The 18,377-nt window shown below is 33.7% G+C and overlaps 1 protein-coding gene across 1 annotated transcript; it reads left to right on the top strand.

The window, feature by feature from the left end:
* Positions 1-2,823: 2,823 nt before the first annotated feature.
* LOC143077047 (uncharacterized) lies at positions 2,824-4,266 on the top strand. Its single transcript, XM_076252934.1, has 3 exons — positions 2,824-2,840; positions 3,227-3,443; positions 4,131-4,266. Exons 1-3 carry the CDS (start codon positions 2,824-2,826, stop codon positions 4,239-4,241), a joined length of 345 nt encoding a protein of 114 aa, XP_076109049.1. The 3' UTR covers positions 4,242-4,266.
* The last annotated feature ends 14,111 nt before the right edge of the window (positions 4,267-18,377 follow it).

Raw genomic sequence — 18,377 nt, 5'->3', positions numbered from 1 at the left:
GTGAATCATCTTGCTATGTATTGTGATTGCAAGGAAATAGTTAGCTTGAAATGTTGTTCCTTGATTATTTAAATTCAAAAAGTATTTTTTCATATATTTAGAATATATTGCATGAAAAGAACTACATATATTTATTAGAGCGAGCTTGTATACAGTTTGAACCAGACAGTCCAGATTTTATTAGGGTAAGTCATTTTATAAGATTTCTATTTTTAGGTATGATTTTATGTCATGAAAAACTTTTTTCCATACATACATGAAAAGTAAAATCACAAAAATACTGAACTAGGTGGAAAATTCAAAACGTAAAGTCCCTAATCAAATGGCTATTTCAAAAGCTAAAACACATCAAACGAATGGAAAACAATTGTTATATTTCTGACTTGGAACAGGAATTTTCTCATGTAGAAAATGGTGGATTAAACCTGGTTTAAAAGCTAGCTAAACCTGACACTTGTATGACTGTCACATCAAATTCCATATAATACATATGACATACAATGTATATTACCATCATTTTGATTTCGACAATTTAAGTTGGAGTTATGGGACTTTGACAATATGTTTTTATTATTACACAATGATACCTTGTGTTTTGTGTTCTCATGTTTTTCTATTCTTTTATTTTTACATGGTGTTGTCAGATTTCTCTTTGACTTGTTAGTTTGAATGTCCCTCTTGATTCTTTTGTACATAAATAAAGAAAAAGTTGTATGATTGCCTATGAGAAATAAAAATGGTAAATGGAAATAAAAATTATGGAATTGACATTTGCTTGTAGTAAAATTTATAATAGGCCTGGCAATCTGAATTATGAAGTGAAAATTGTAGATAAAACAACTATTTATGGTTATAAAAGATAAATTTAACCTTTCTAAAATTGTCTGTTTTATAAATTTTGAAGTAATAACTTCTACTAAAGGTTTCAACTCCATCAGGAAAAGTTGACCTTAGATATCAATGGATTTGGCAATTTTTTAGGTCTTTGTTGGTTATATTATACACCTATTGGCTGGGTTTGAGGGTAATAGCAAGTTTGTTGTCCCTGAGATACCAACTATTGCTCGAGGCAAAGCCGCAATCAATAGTTGGTAAGCAAAGGGACAACAAAGTCTCAACCAGTCATTAGGTGTTTTATTATACTGAACAACACAGTCATTAAGTGTTTTTATATACCAAATTAACTAATTTTCTGTGTACATATATCCCCTGAAAGTGTGTACATATATCCCCTGAAAGAAAAGAAAAAAAAGTCACATAACTTGGCATGCACAAGATGAACTATACACTTTTTTCATAGTTCTTCTTGTATAATTTGTAAATATTTCATTAATTACAATCAAGACTAGAAATAATTGTGTTTAATTTTTCGTGCATATGATAAATTTAAGCTAAAGTACACCAAACGCAAATTCACTTTTCATGCTTTTAGAATAGGACGACCAAAACCCATATTATGAATAAGGTACTATATTTTAGATTTTAAAAAATGTGCATGAAGATTTTCTCTCTTTTATATGTGCTTCTTGTAAGTGAAATTACAATCAACACAAACAGATTATACCGTTCACAAATTATTAGAGTTTGACGTTGCCAAGCAATATTGTCAATGACATCAATATTGTCCAATGAAAAATAAGCATGAAAAAGTATGGGAAAGATGATTATGAAACCGGGGTAATAGTCTTTCAAACTAAAGTCTAAAATAAACAATTAACAGGGCTCGGGAATGAAAATATGTAGCTTTTGTGTGTATTTTAGTCTAGGCACCATCTAATTAATTATTGAGTTGACCTCTAAAGTCGTCCGATGACCATATAAGCGATGTAAACATAAATATAGATACAAATAGATTAAGCAAATTGGTGCTGTTGGGTTATTTTAGATCTATTTAATTTCATATTATAGATGAAAAATAACTGTTTATCATCATTTTTACCTGTATAAGAATGATATTTTGTGGATCAAATCAGTCAATCAAATGAAATACCATTTGTTTCACTTTCAATGTTGACATTCTTTTCCTTTAAATAACTTCACACATACAAATCACATGTTATTCATCCCGAGTTAAGGGTTAAATAGAGGGTCACATGAATAAGAATTAAGTGAGGTAAAATTATTCACCTACAAGTGAATAATTCATTATCAATGTTTGTTAGCTTATTTTGACAAAATTGAACCATACTGGCTGCTAAAATCGAATTATTATTTCACTATTTGCATTTCATTAATGATTGCGCAAAAAAAATAACACATTAGATTTTTTATATATCTCGCAGCTAGTGCCCCTTTAAGGATGTGCTTAGGTGAGGTTTAGAAATTTGTGTCAGATGTTCACACTCTTTGTTTTTTTCCTTCAATACAGGGTTAAATACTTATAATGTCCATTTTACTATTCATCTAAGGTGTTATACCACCATTGATTTCCCCCCATTAGTCATTTGTTAAATTATCAAAAAAATGTGCCAGAATTTATCTTTGTTTCAAATAAAGAAACAATTGGCATGAGTAAAGTTTTATCTTGTCCAGTACTATAGAAAAAAAATCACTTAGTTAACATTAATTTCATTGCATATAAGAAAATTACCATCACTGGATGTTAACCAATCAAAGTTCACCTCTTTTTAACCTGTTTACAAGCTTTAGTAACCATGTAACCTCAAGTTTTTAAAAATATTCTATAGAAAACCCAAATAGAAAAAAAAGTGCTTTGAAATACCCAAGTTATGTTTATGACCCAAAATATTTTGCCACAATGAAATGGAGGATAACCCACAACTGTCAAATTCAAGGGAATATTTTTTTCAACCTATTTATTGTATGCAACCAGATGTGACGTACTATGATTAAGTGGCATTACTCTTAAAACACTTCAATAACTCATATAAGGTTTTTTTTTATATAGATTAGACCATTGGTTTTCCCATTTGAATGGTTTTACACTAGTAATTTCGGTGTGAGCCAAGGCTCTGTGTTGAAGTCTGTGCATTGACCTTTAGTGGTTTACTTTTTTTAAATTTTTATTTGGATGGAGAGTTGTCTCATTGGCACTAACACCACATCTTCCTATATCTATTTACCAAAATTCAAAAAGGTCCTTGATTTCTGTTCTTTCGATTGGAGACCCAAATAAAACCATTTGCAAATTATATTTTATTTTTTGTCATTTAAACTTAAATATGAAAATTGAATTATAAACTAAACATGTATCTAAATTTTTCAGGTTAGAAGATGCTATAGAATTGATAGAGTTATATCAGATTGTTCACCCAGATGTTAAAATGTTGGAAAGTAGAAGTATGGTTATGATGGAAATTGATAATGTTGAACAGTCTGAAGAAGCTATGAAACAATTAAAGAAAAATAAGATAATGAATGGATACTGCATTAAAAGGGAAACAGATGAAAATACTATTAGTGAAAAACTGAAGATTTTAATGGTAAAGTTTCATTTGAAGCAGACAAGCAGTATCGAGCTTAATGTAATGGCTTATGATGTATAGTAGTTATTGTCTGTTTATCTAGATTAGACTGATGGTTTTACACTAGTAATTTTTGGGGCCTTTTATAGCTTGCTGTTTGATGTGAGCCAAGGCTCCGTGTTGAAGGCCGTACCTTGACCTATAATGGTTTACTTTTATAAATTGTTATTTGGATGGAGAGTTGTCTCATTGGCACTCAAACCACATCTTCCTATATATATATATATATATATATATATTATGAAAATCAACTGGCCTGTCCCAAACTTTTCAGTATAACAAGCAATTGATTTCATTTGCAATATATTCTTACCCACGTCATCTTGAACAAAAGCATTACTTAATAACAATGGACAGTCTGTTTGTCCAATGGTATTCGAGTTTTCTTGGCTTTTATGAAAGGGATTAACTAAACACTGGTCAGCAGCTTGATTATATGGAGTTGTAGTGTGCAAGTTAATTTGACATATAGCCACCTCCTGTTTGCCAATAGTTCAAAATTTTACAATGCTCATTGAAACAATTGAAAATTTTCATCAAACTTTTCTGAACTTCTTAGCAAGTAATTCATTATATATTATAATTTTGTGTTCAAAATATTTTGATGACAAAAATGTTTGATGCATGATTAATTTACATTTTCAGGATTTTTGTAGTCACCATACCAGTAAAGAACATGCAGCAGAATTAGAACTTTCTATACAGACCTATGAAGACAGACTTCAATCACACCAGATAACACAACAAAATGCATAGTTGTCATAAATGTTTATTTCTAAATTGTATATGTGATGTTTTTGTAACCATTAAAAAGAAGAAAAAATTCCTAAATACAGTTTGTTTTGATGTGTATGTTCACAGGATATATTATGGTATACTGCTGTCTGTTTGCTGTCCATCTGTTTGTTTCTTTTCTGTCTGTCTGCCCACATGTCCGTCCTTCTGTTAGTCTGTCTATTAGTTCATTGACAACATGTCAGCCAATTACTCAAAAATGTTTAAACCAATCTGCATGAAACTTTGGTGGATTGTTAATAACTGTTGACTTGAGCCCCCTTTTCTGTGACTTTTGTTGCAAAAAGCTCATAGGGATATTGATGCAGCACAGCAGCATTGGCAAATTTCCTTAAAACTTTTATATTTTAGTAGACCTGGATGCTTCATTCTTTGTATATAGATGCCTCATGTTAAGAAGTTTCTGTTTTTCACATGACCATTGTCCTTGACATCATTTTCACAGTACGTCTAAACACTGCTAAGGACTCCTTAGTGCACTTAGGATGTATACAATGCCACTAAGGACTAGAAGGAGTGCTGTAATATATATTATTTTTACATATTATGTTAGAAATTGATATTTATTGCATAAATTTTAAATTTTATAAAAAGATAATAAAAAATAAATGAGATATTCAACATCATTTAGACACGTGCCTGTTTTTCTTTGGTATACTGAATATCAGTGAACCGATTGACATGTGCCAAATAACATAACAATTGATTAAACAACATAATCTTTTTATTTTAGGTAATTAGACAAAAGGAATTTAATGTCTTGTTTTTTTTCAATTCTACCGAGCCTACGGAATGTCGACCCCGAAGTTTCAACCACTTGCAACGCAATCAACAATTTACATGCATTACATAAAAAACCCAAACATTTTCAGTCATTTCTCAATATGGACAGCAAATTAAAAAAAACGACATTAGATATTGATCTTATTTACAAAAAATAATTCAAAATACACTTGAGAAAATACTTCTTCATTCTGAAAAAAAAAACATGAATAAAATTTCAACAATTCATTTATTAGTATCAAACTTTACCAATCTTGTCAATTAAACACAACACGTAGCAGGATTCCCTTGTAACCAGTTATGTAATGTGACACGAGTCAAACGGTTCATTAATTTTTCAGCATATCAAAGAAAAACAGGCACTTGTCTTAATAATGTAGAATATCTTGTTTATTTATGATTATTTTTCTATAAAATTTGAAATGTATGCATTTAATATCAATATCTACCATAATATGAAAAGAAATTATATTATGTAACAGCACCCCATCTTGTCCTAAGTGCACTAAGAACTCCTTAGCATTGTTTAGACACACCCTCATTTTCATTGTTCAATGACTACTTGAAAAAAAGTTCAGATTTTTTGTACTGTTAATTTCTCTCTTATTAAGAGTAATAGGATAACTATATTGGATATGTGCATACCTTGCAAGGTCCTCATCAACATGCCCGTCAAACAGTTTTCACATGACCTCAACCTCATTTCATGGATCAATGAACAAGGTTTTGGTGGTCAAGTCCATAGGTCTAGCATATTTAATGTACTGAAGGATTGTAAGGTGTACATGTCCAACTGGCAGGTATCATCTGACCTTGACCTCATTTTCATGCTTCAGTGTTTTGGTCTGATTTTCTTATACTGTATGCAACATGTCTACTATATTTGGTGTATGGAAAGCTGGTATGGTGTACATGTCCAAAATGGCAAGTGTCTTCTTACATTGACCTAACTTTCATGGTTCAGTGGTCAAAGTTAAGTTTTTGAGTTATGGTCTTTTTTTCTAATGCGATTTGCATTTGCAATAGGTCTACTATATTTGGTGTATGGAATTATTTTATGATGTACATGTCAGTCTCCCAAGTTTTATTTGACCTTGACCTCATTTTCAGGGTTCATTAAGTTTTTATGTTCTGATCTGTTTTTATTCGACCGAAAAATTGAAAATTTTTTGGTCGTATATTGGTATCACCTTGGCGTCATCGTTTGCCTTGTCCGAATACTTTTAGTTTTCGCACTCTAACTTTAGTTTGAGTCAATAGAAATATATGAAATTTGAACACAAGGTTTATGACCACAAAAGGAAGGTTGGGATAGATTTTGGATGTTTTGGTCCTAACAGTTTAGGAATTTGGGGCCCAAAAGGACCCAAATAAGCATTTTCTTGGTTTTTGCACTATAACTTCAGTTTAAGGCAATAAAAAACTATGAAATTTTGACACAAGGTTTATGACTACAAAAGGAAGGTTTGGATTGATTTTGGGAGTTTTTGTTCAAACAGTTTATGAATAAGGGGCCAAAAAAGGGGTCAAATAAGCATTATTATTTTTTCACACAATGATTCAAGTATAAGTTAATAGAAATCAATAAAATTTTAACATAAGGTCTATGACCACAAAAGGAAGGTTGGGATTGATTTTGGAAGTTAAGGTCCGAATGATTTATAAATTAAGGGCCAAAAGGGTCAAAATAAGCATTTTTCTTGGTTTTTGCACCAAAACATTAGTATAAGTTAATAGAAATCTCTGAAATTAAAACACAAGGTTTATGACCATAAAAGTAAGGTTTGGATTGATTTCAGGAGTTTTGGTCCAAACGAATTAGGGTCCAAAGTCAAACTTTGTTTGAAATGGAAGATGGCCATTGTTATAATATTGTTCGTTTCTGTGTTTGTTGCATTTTAACGTTGAGTCGTTTGTGTTTTCTCTTATTTTTGAGATATTGGGATAAGACGTGGCACGGTACTTGTCTATCCCAAATTCATGTATTTGGTTTTGAGGTTATATTTGTTATTCTCGTGGTGTTTTGTCTGTTGCTTGGTCCGTTTCTGTGTGTGTTGCGTTTCGGTGTTGTGTCGTTGTTCTCCTCTTATATTTAATGCGTTTCCCTCGGTTTTAGTTTGTTATCCCGATTTTGTTTTTTGTCCATGGATTTATGAGTTTTGAACAGCGGTAAACTACTGTTGCCTTTATTTTTGATTTCATAAAAAAATGAATAATAGGGGTTCTTTGATATGTATTTAGATTCTTAATTTTTGGTCCCGTTTTCAAATTTGTCTACATTAAGGTCCAAAGGGTCCAAAATTAAACTTAAGTTTGATTTTCACAAAAATTGAATTCTTGGGGTTCTTTAATATGCTGAATCTAATCATGTACTTAGTTTTTAGGCATTTAAGCTGCCTTATGCGAGCAACCTGGATTTGTGTTCTACCCAATAAATGCTGAAATACGTGCCATAGTTATCATCTAGCTATCTACTATGTTATTTATAACTTATTGGACAGTTTTTTCATACTTTTCATTCTGGATTACAAAAAATATTACCAGAAAAACCTTAATGGTCGTTGATTTTCCCAAAAGTTTTGAAGTTTTGGAATGCGCATGCGTCAACCTGAGAGCACATTTTACGAGCTGAACAAAAAGATTTTTTTTCCTGCTATCTATCCTTACATTGTCAACTCTAAAATTACAAAAGGTGGCAAATTACACACATATACACAAAGGAAGTATTCCAAAACATCGATCTCGAGAAATAGACAAAAACTGGTATTTCTTCATTTGTAAACACTGGTCAGCTGTGCTGACCATCCGCCATGTTTGATCATATAGCAACATATAAACAACCTATATAATGACCGAATTAAAAAGTTTACACTTTTTCAAGGTCTGCTATAAACTACTTACCATTATCTTCATCAAAAATACATATAAAAGACAAAATGACCAATATAGCGATGAGATCAGAAATATAGAGTCAACATTATTCCAGACAACGACTATCTGGCTAGACCAAGATCCCATTTTAGAATGGTACATGTCAATTGGCCTTCATAAAAAGAGCAACTTAAAATACTGCATCTCGAAAACATCAACACATGTACAGTCATTTGGACTATTTTCATTGATTATTCTCACTGGGGGCATCCAACAGAACCCTGGACCCATACGATACCCATGTGCCATTTGTAGTAAACCTGTAGCCAAAAATCACCAAGGACTACAATGCGATGAATGCGATACATGGGTACATGCAAAATGTGACGGTCTCACAAAAGAGGACTACAAGAAATTCCAGAACATCCATAGCTTAGTATTTCAATGTCCCCAATGCAGACTCCTAACATTCACCGATTCTTTTTTTCATGAATGAATCAAACACAGTGAGTATCAGCAACTCATTCGAAACACTATCTGACTCTGAGAATGAGAATGAAATTCCAGCTGAAAACACCACCCACCAACATACAACTTATTCTAATCACAACCAATTGAAAGTCATGGTTGTAAACTGAAGAAGCCTAATTAGCGACAGGAAAATGGTAAAACTTCAAAACCTGTTTGAAACGCACAAACCAGACATCATACTTGGGACAGAATCTCACCTGGACAACACTATAGCCAGTAGCGAAGTATTTCCAGAACAATTCCAGAATCTATACAGAAAAGACAGAAAACTAGGAGATGGAGGAGTATTTATAGCTGTTGATAACAACTACAACAGAAATATTGACTGGAAGTGATTGTGAAACAGCATGGTGTAAGATCAACACACAGGGACGACAACCCCTATACATGACTTGAAGAACTTGAAAGTTCTATTACTGCGTTATGGATACAAGCCAAAACCTTCCAAATGTCATACCAGGAGGAGATTTTAACCTGGCACATATAACTGGCAAACAACCACTGTAAATCCTAACCCACAGCATGGAAAAGCATTAAAAGAAAAGCTTATTGAAATCTCGATTAACAACGACATGAAACAAATGGCAAATGAACCAACTAGAGGACAAAACATACTAGACCTACTCATGACAACCAATCCAGGACTTGAAAGTAAAATCGAAGTACATCCTGGAATGAGTGACCACCAGGTAGTCATAGCACATATATATATGAAAGCCAAAACATCAAAAAAGAGACCAAGAATGATGCACCTCTTTAAAAAGGGCAATATGAATGGACTCAAAGAAAACATCTGAGACAACTTGAGCAAACGGTCCAGATAAAATACCAACAAGAATCATGAAAGAAGCACACTGCGAGATTGCGTCGTTCCTCACAAAAATATATGAACAGTCCTATAATAGTGCATCTTCGCTAGCCAAGGGTTACAATCCACTCCTGCTCTCTTCACCCTTGGCGGATTGAGTCATTATTTGTGAGACTAATGTTGCGCCATCTATCGGAAGATAAAAAATCACACCCATTCCGAATACATTATTCTTGACCAATGGTAGCACTTGAACTCTTCAATTTGGAAGTAAAAACACGATAGCGTCTAGATTCTACACACTTGATAAGGCCGGAAATGAAAATATACGTCAACATTTGTGCATTTGTGAATGAAACACGCACAGGAACTTCTATTGGTTGATAAAAAACATTCAAATTGTCACTAAATATAGTCGTATGTTTACGGATGTAAAGACTTGTTGGACAATAAACACGTGGTAATTGTTTACAAACACTTTATACATTTACACGTGATCATGTTATAGGCACTTTTTGATTGGATGCAGCGAGTTTTGACTGCAACCAATAAAATCCTTATCTTGTGTCTCCGAAATGTTGACTCAATCCGCCAAGGTTGAAGAGAGCGGCAGTGGATCGTAACCCTTGGCTTGCGAAGATGATAATAGTGGAGAAGATCCAGAAGATTGGCGACAAACAAATATCACAGCCATCTACAAAAAGGGGGACAGAAGTCAGGCAGTGAACTACCGCCCTGTATCGTTAACCACAATATGTTGCAAAGTAATGGAACACATCATCTATAAGCATATCATGGAGCATCTTGAAGAACATCAAATCTTATCCGTTTTCCAACACGGATTCAGACGTAATCGATCATGTGAAACACAACTCATCAACACCATCGAAACAGTTGTCAGAGAACTGGACATTCGAGGACAAAAAAACATGCTAATCCTTGATTTCTCGAAAGCGTTTGATACAGTTCTTCACCAAAGACTCCTAATGAAAATGTCACACTATGGGATAACATCTTACACCCTTCTATGGATTTCGGTATGGCTCACTCAGCGACACCAGAGAGTATGTTTAGATGGAGAAGCCAGTGAAAACAAACCAGTACGATCAGGAGTTCCACAAGGTACAGTATTGGGACCACTTTGTTTCCTTATATATATTAACGATATGGGAGAAACAATCTCATCAAAATCAACCCTACGTTTATTCGCTGACGACTCACTACTATATAGATCCATCAAGGGTAGTGAGGATAGTTTACAACTTCAACACGATCTGACGGAACTTACCAAATGGGCAGAGAGGTGGCAGATGACATTCCATCCAGCTAAATGCTACACACTTATAGTATCGAGAAAGAAAAACCCAACAATAGAAGAATATGAAATGATGGGAAAACAACTATCCACAGTCCACCAATATCCATACCTCGGAGTCGAATTATCAGAAGATCTCAGTTGGGATCCTCGTATAAAAAAAATCATAACAAAATCCAACTGAGTACTTGGATTCCTAAGACGCAACATCTGGAAGTGTCCACAAGACATCAAAGCGAAGGCCTATACATCGCTAGTGCGCCCACATCTTGAGTACGCCTCCACAGTTTGGGACCCATATCGAAAACACCACATTGACTCACTAGAAATGATCCAAAGAAGAGCTGCCAGATTTGCGACATCAACATACAGTCGGGAACCAGGGACAGTAACAAACATTATGACAACCCTAGAATGGCAAACGCTAGAATCTAGACGGAAATCTAGTAGACTGAGCATGTTCTACAAAGCCACACATGGAAAGGCGGCAGTCAACATACCATCATACGTGAGAAGACCATCTACCTCAACTAGACAATACCATCCAAATTTACTCAGATCAGTACCTCCACAGATGCCTACAAATACAGCTATATACCACGCACCATCACCGACTGGAACAGTCTGCCTCCTGAAGCCTTCCTAGCTACATCTCTGGAATGCTTCAAGGAGCAGCTTCGTAGACTACAGCTGTAAACAGAAACCACCTGATTTTATCCAATTTTAATTGCACTTGTAAATACTGAGCACGCAGGTTGACGTTTGCACAGCAGTATCTGCGTTATGGAATTCCACTGCATATCAATAGTATAGATGTAGATGTTCCACATAGGAAGTAGAGCACATTAGGAATCCTTGTGTAGTTTATTATCCCCTGAGCTTTTGGCTACGATGTCAAAGAACAAATGTATGAAATATTTAATCGCCGAAAATCTCTTAAGACAAGTAGTTTAGATTTCCCAAATTGCAAAAGTCGTAGGAATATTGTTTGTCGTCAAAGCATAGTCAACTACGTCAGTGGTCTATTAATATAAGTTCAACTGATCACGCTGTTGGCGGCAATTTTGAATTAGAAGACGAAATTTTCGTATCTTTTCATTTTGGACGCAGGGGTTCAAATTAGCGATGGTCCGAGGTCTGCGACCTTCCACTTTTGCAGTCGGACTTTCTACTTGGTAACTAGCTACGCCCGACGGACCTTGAAAGAAAATAAAAAAAAATACTTTGCAAACATTTTTACCAAAGTTTCCTAATAAACGATCTCAAACTTATTTTCATCATTAGTATTCATGACAGCGGTGTTCAATTTGTTCAACCGCTAGCTTTATACAGAAAATCGCCGGCAAATAATGTGCAAATCCGAGTAAAATCGTATCTCACTATCTGTCAAAAACAACATTGGAAATAAAATGGCTGCCGCGAGAAGACACTTACAATATCGGATCCGATTCCGGAAGCGGATAAGGGTAATCCCGGGTTTTGGCTTTCAACTAAAAAAAAACCATGCAGGTGACAAAATACATCTATGCATGGTAAATAAATATAAACACTAGAATTGAAAACCAAAAGATATATGTAAAAGAAAGAAAAAGCAGAAAAAAATTTGTACACAAATTTTAATGTCAAAATCAAATACAATGTTACAGCTGGGAACAGTTTATTTAACAATATATATGTTCATGGTAACAGTATAAATTTTCTTTATCAGAGATAAATGTTGGTAATGCATGTTAGATGCTTTTCAAGTTAAACATATTACTGCAATTTCAAGGGGTATTTTTTTCTTCTCAATTTTGTTAGGTCAGTTAAAATAGCTGGACGTTTCTTATATAAAAAAAAAGATGTGGTATGATAGCCAATCAGACAACTATCCACAAGAGACCAAAATAACACAGACATTAAAAACTAAAGGTCATCGTACGACCTTCAACAATGAGCAAAGCCCATACCGCATAGTCAGCTATAAAAGGCCCTGATAAGGCAATGTAAAACAATTCAAACCAGAAAACTAACGGCCCTATTTATAGAAAAAAATAACAAAAAACAAATATGTAACACATAAACAAACGACAACCACTGTATTACAGGCTCCTGACTTGGGACCGGCACAAAAAGTGCTACTATATTATATGATATCTGAATGTAAGCAAATCATATGATATAAAGGTGGAGTCCATTTGGCAACTCTACCTCCTCCTGTTTGATAACTTTGAAACGGATGGGATCCCCACCCCTTGACCATATACATTCATGTATGAGACTAAATAACTTATTAAATGAAATATAGGGGAAGACCCTAGGGTCACCCCACCCCCTCATGTTTTAGAACTTGGAAACAGTCGAGATCCCCACCCCTAAACCATATTTATTCATGTATGGGACAATATATATATATATAATCAAATGAAATATAGGGGGAGTCCCTGGGGGTCACCCACCCCTCCTGTTTAAGAACTTGGTAACGGTCGAGATCCCCACCCCTAAACCATGTATCTTCATGTAGGGGACAATATAACAAATCAAATGAAATATGTAGGGGGAATCCCTGGGGATCACCCACCCCTCCTATTTGAGAACTTTGAAACGGTCGAGATCCCCACCCCTAAACCTTATATATTCATGTATGGGCCAATATAACAAATCATATGAAATATAGGTGGAGTTCGTGGGGCCCCTCTCCCTCTTCCGGTTTAAGAATTTGAAAACGGTTGAGATCCCCAATCTTAAACCATATATATTCATGTATGGATCAATATGTGACCAGCCACGACATATCCAGGCTTATGGAGGTAGAACGTCATTGTGATAAAAACGCCGTAAATTATATGTGACTAGCCACTTCCAGGTCTAGGAGGGAAAAATGTCTAAAATTAGCTTTTTGTTTATTTATGTAGAATATTCAGAAACACAACTCTCTGTCATGTTATTATGACATACTTGTTGTAAAAGCAATGAAACGAGTCATTTCGAATAACGGTATGGAAATGAGACTGTTCTATGACGACTTTTATTTGTTGAAGTCACTAATATATAAAATACAAAATTATTGTATTTATTGGCTCTTAGTGAGGCCCCTCATGGGGGGGGGGGGGTCCTAGTAATCACATAATCACCATTTTTTTGCCAATATAATCACATAATCATTAAATATTTGCTTATCTTTAGTAATCAAATAATCATAAACTAAAAATACAGTCCTAGGTAATCAAATAATCATGAAATATTTGGCTTAATAATCAAATAATCATTAAAAAAACGGCCAAGTAATCACATAATCAAAAACCCCATGAGGGCCCTCCTTAGTGGTGTTCAATAGCATATTTAAATAAAATTTCAAAAAAAATAATTTACTACAATGCAAACAATTCTTAGCTCTATTTTAGAACATGTAATTTAAACTTGTTGAAATGAAGTTAGTTTAAAATTTGTCAAAGTAAGCTTTAAGAATTCGATCCTTCTTTTAATTTAGATTTATTATGCATGTCTCTAAACATAGTATGCGAAGCGTAACATTTTATAAGTAGGTGTTCTCATATATGCATTTGATATGGTGCATTTATAATGGATATTTTTCAGACTTCATTTATGAAAGAAAATCTTTAGGAGCATTTTTGTTTTGTTTGTAGCTCAATTTGAAACATGTTATTTAAACTTGTTGAAATGAAGTTAGTTTAAAAGTTGTCAACCTAAGCTTTAAGAATTTCTTTTTTAATTTAGATTTATTATGCATGTCTCTAAACAGAGTATGCGACGCGTAACCGTTTATAAGTAGGTGTTCTCTTATAAGTATTCGATGCGGTGCATTTATCATGGATATATTTCAGACTTCATTTATGAAAGGAAATCTATAGAGCAGAAATTTGATTTTTTTTTATATCAATTTGAAATGTAGATTCAAATATTTTCCCCTTAAAACGATAAAGTTAAACTTCTTCAAAACATTTATATGATGTATAGTTCGGCGTCCGCAAAAAAGAAGCCAAGGAATGTGTTAATCTCTTCTTCACAAATACATATTTCATTGAATCTCGATATTTATCATGTTTTTAATTTTTCTAACAATGACAAGCAATATTTGATGAATAAAATTATTATGTAGTTAAAAAATTAACAATGACGTTCTACCTCCATAAGCCTGCAAATGTCATGGCGGGTCATATTAATATATTATATTATTACAAATCAAAGGAATAATAAGGGGTCCCTAGGGTAACTGTAAACCCTCCTGTTTGAGAACTTGGAAACACTCGAGATCCTCAACTCTAAACCATATTTATTCATGTATGGGACAATATAATTAATCAAATGAAATATAGGGGGATTCCCTGGGGGTCACCCCACCCCTCCTGTTTGAGAACTTGGTAAGGGTCAAGATCCCCCTCTTAACCGTATATATTCATGTATAGGACAATATAACAAATCATATGAAATATAGGTGGAGTTCGTTGGGCTACTCTACCCCTTTCTGTTTAAGAATTTATAACGGTCGAGATCCACAATCTTAAACAATATATATTTATGTATGGGACAATATTACAAATCAAATGAACAATAAGGGGGTCCCTATAGTCACTGTACACCCTCCTGTTTGAGAAATTTGAAAAATTCGAGATCCCCACCCCTTAATCATATATACTCATGAATGGGACTATATAACAAATCAAATGAAATATAGGGGAAGTCCTTGTGGTCACCCTACCCCTCATGTTTAAGAACTTGGAAACAGTTGGGATCCCCACCTCTAAGCTAAATGAAATATAGGGGGAGTCCATGCAATCACCTCACCCCTTCTAATTGAGAAATTGGAAACAGTCGAGATCCCCACCTTCAAATTAAACCATATATATTCATGTATGAGAACTAATCAAATGAAATATAGGGAGAGTCCTTAGTGTCACCCTACCCACTCCTGTTTGATAACTTAGAAACAGATGAGATCCCCACCCCTCAACCATATATATTCATGTATGGGACAAGATAAAACATTAAATAAAATATAAGGGTAGTCCCTAGGGTCACCCACCCCCTCTTGTGTGTGTTTTGAGAACTTGTAAAAGATTGAAATAACAACTCCTAAACTAAACCATATTCATTCCTGCTTGTAATTTAAACCAGATTGAATGACATACAATGTCAATCTCATAGGCGTCACATATGCATGTCACTTTGCTAGACCTAACCAATGTGTACTAGACCTTGCCCAATTTCAGGCGACCATAAAATGAATAATTATGGGAGCTTTGTTTGGAAGACTTCGTAACAGCACTATGTAGCAATCATTTTTTTGATAATTATAATACATGTATTTTATTGATGGAAAATAATTAGAAGGTTTAAAGAATTTACCTTAATTGTAATTTGAATTATTTCTGGTCCTATACAAATTTTCATTTTCATATAGCTCATTTTAAAGAAAACTTATCTTTCAAGCCCAAGAATGTTTGACCAACTGTTTTTATAATTTTATTCCAAACTTAGACATCATAGACTTGGGGTGAAGGTGGGGGACATTTACATTTACTATAGACAGGTTAGTCAGACCTCACCTTTGATCCCTGTAGTAGTAATTAACATTTGACTGACTTGTGTCTCATAACTTTTGTACTGTTGAACACAAACTCAGTTTTCTTTCCAGGGAAGCAAGTCCATTCATTCTTTTACAAGCTTGTACTTAAGTCAACGTGAACTACTAATAGTCAAATAATACCAATGTTAACTATCAACTAGAAGAACTACAATCATTGCAAACTTGTACCACTGCAACCTCATGACCATGAAAAAAATATAGTTGATATATGCCTTGCTTTTAACAACTTTGACAAAATATGGATTATTTGCCTTAATGATTAATTCATTAAATGAATATAAATGTACAATAAATGAATGTTTAATGTTTGTTCTTTTTAAAAATCTTTAAAAAAAATAATTGAAGCAACATTGCCACAGTTTTTATAATTATGTTTGGCTTGGTTTTTGGTTAAAAACCTACAGCGCTTACAGTGCTTTGATTTGATTGTGGGCCCAGTTTTCAAGTTGGTCCAAATCGGGGTCCAAAATTAAACTTTGTTTGATTTCAACAAAAGTTCAATATATGGGGTTCTTCATTATGCTGAATCTAACCATGCATTTAGATTTTTTATATTTAGGACCGGTTATCAAGTTGGTTCATATTGAGGTCGAAAGGGTCCAAAATTGAACTTTATTTGATTTCATAAAAAAATGAATTTTTGGGGTTCTTTGATATGATAAATCTAACCTTGTATTTAGATCTTGGATATTGGAATACCACAAGGGGATGGTAAGAATTGTCTTTGGGAGTTATGGCTCAAACCGTTAAGGAATAAGGTGCAAAAAGGGGGCAAAATAGTTTCCAGGTGAATGGACAATTACTAGTACTTAAGTACAAAACATAATTCAAAAGCAGTGTAAGGTTGGTAATTGAAACTCATTTCAATATCTCACCTAAACTGCTCTTAAATTATGTATATTTGAAATTTGCCAAAAACTTTATTATGAATAAATTCCATTGGAAATTTGCCAAAAACTTTAGGTTGTTGAACTTCATTGGAAATACTTAGGCCAATATTAATGTTGCATTGGAGTTATCTTTCTTGTCCAGAAAAGTAGTTAAATTAATTTAAATCATGACTGTATGACATTTTATATTTATGTTGTATTTAAATGAGTAGTTATTGTTGAAAACTCCATAAGAAATTTGAATTAAGATCATTTTTGGAAAAAGGAAAGGGGGAGGTGAAAAAAATTGGTGGGGTTCAATTCTTCTTATTTCAGATTTCAGAAATGGAAAAGAAAATTTCTTCAAATATCAAAGGATTAATATTCAACAGCATACTGAATTGCTCAAAAGCCAAAAAAAACCAACCCAATTTAAGTTCATTAGACCACATTCATTCTGTGTCAGAAACCTATGCTGTGTCAACTATTTAATCACAATCATAATTCAGAGCTGTATCCACTTTGAATGTCGTGTCCATACTAGCCCAACCGTTCAGGGTTCGACCTCTGCGGTCGTATAAAGCTGCGCCCTGCGGAGCATCTGGTTTTCAACTATAAGAAATAGGTTAACTATATTTGATGTATGGAATGATTGTAGGGTGTATATATCTGTCTGGCAGGTAAAAACTTGAATCATCGGTCAATGCTAACTTTTCATGGTCAAGTTTGTTTCTAAGATACTACTAGTATAAGCAATATGTCCACGATATTTTGTGTATGAAATGCTTGTAAGGTGTTCATGTATTTCGGGTTTGGTTCATCTGACCATGAACTCATTTCATTTGATCGTGTATACTTTATGTGATACATGTTGTAAATATTTATTTTTAGAACTATCAACATAAAAACAAGGGTAAGTAAAGAAGGTCAGACATTGCAACATCCGCAATCTTGTTTTTATAGGATTCGGATGACATGAAAATGAGGAGTTATGAAATTTTATATTTTGAAAAAACAACGGGATTATTATGCGCTCATGGCACAGCTCTTTTCTATATCATAGCAATTATGTGTGTAAATAGCATTAACATATAGAGTATTTAGGGTGATGTTTTTGTCTTGTCTGGAATATTGTTTGGACCCACCATCTCTGCTGACTTTTAATCATTTGCTTAGTTTACATGATTTAGTCCGTTAAATTGGAAATACATTTTGGTAGGTCAATGATATGTGGTATGTAGATGAAGTAGCATTTGCACATCTCATTTCATTGGAAAATTATTCTACCAAGCCCCATATGTGATGGTTTATTGACATGCATGTTTTGCCGATA

Source organism: Mytilus galloprovincialis, chromosome 5 (genome assembly GCF_965363235.1).
Source record: "Mytilus galloprovincialis chromosome 5, xbMytGall1.hap1.1, whole genome shotgun sequence".
Taxonomy (NCBI): domain Eukaryota; kingdom Metazoa; phylum Mollusca; class Bivalvia; order Mytilida; family Mytilidae; genus Mytilus; species Mytilus galloprovincialis.
The sequence above is the reverse complement of the archived record's forward strand: the minus strand, read 5'-3'. Positions and strand labels throughout refer to the sequence as shown.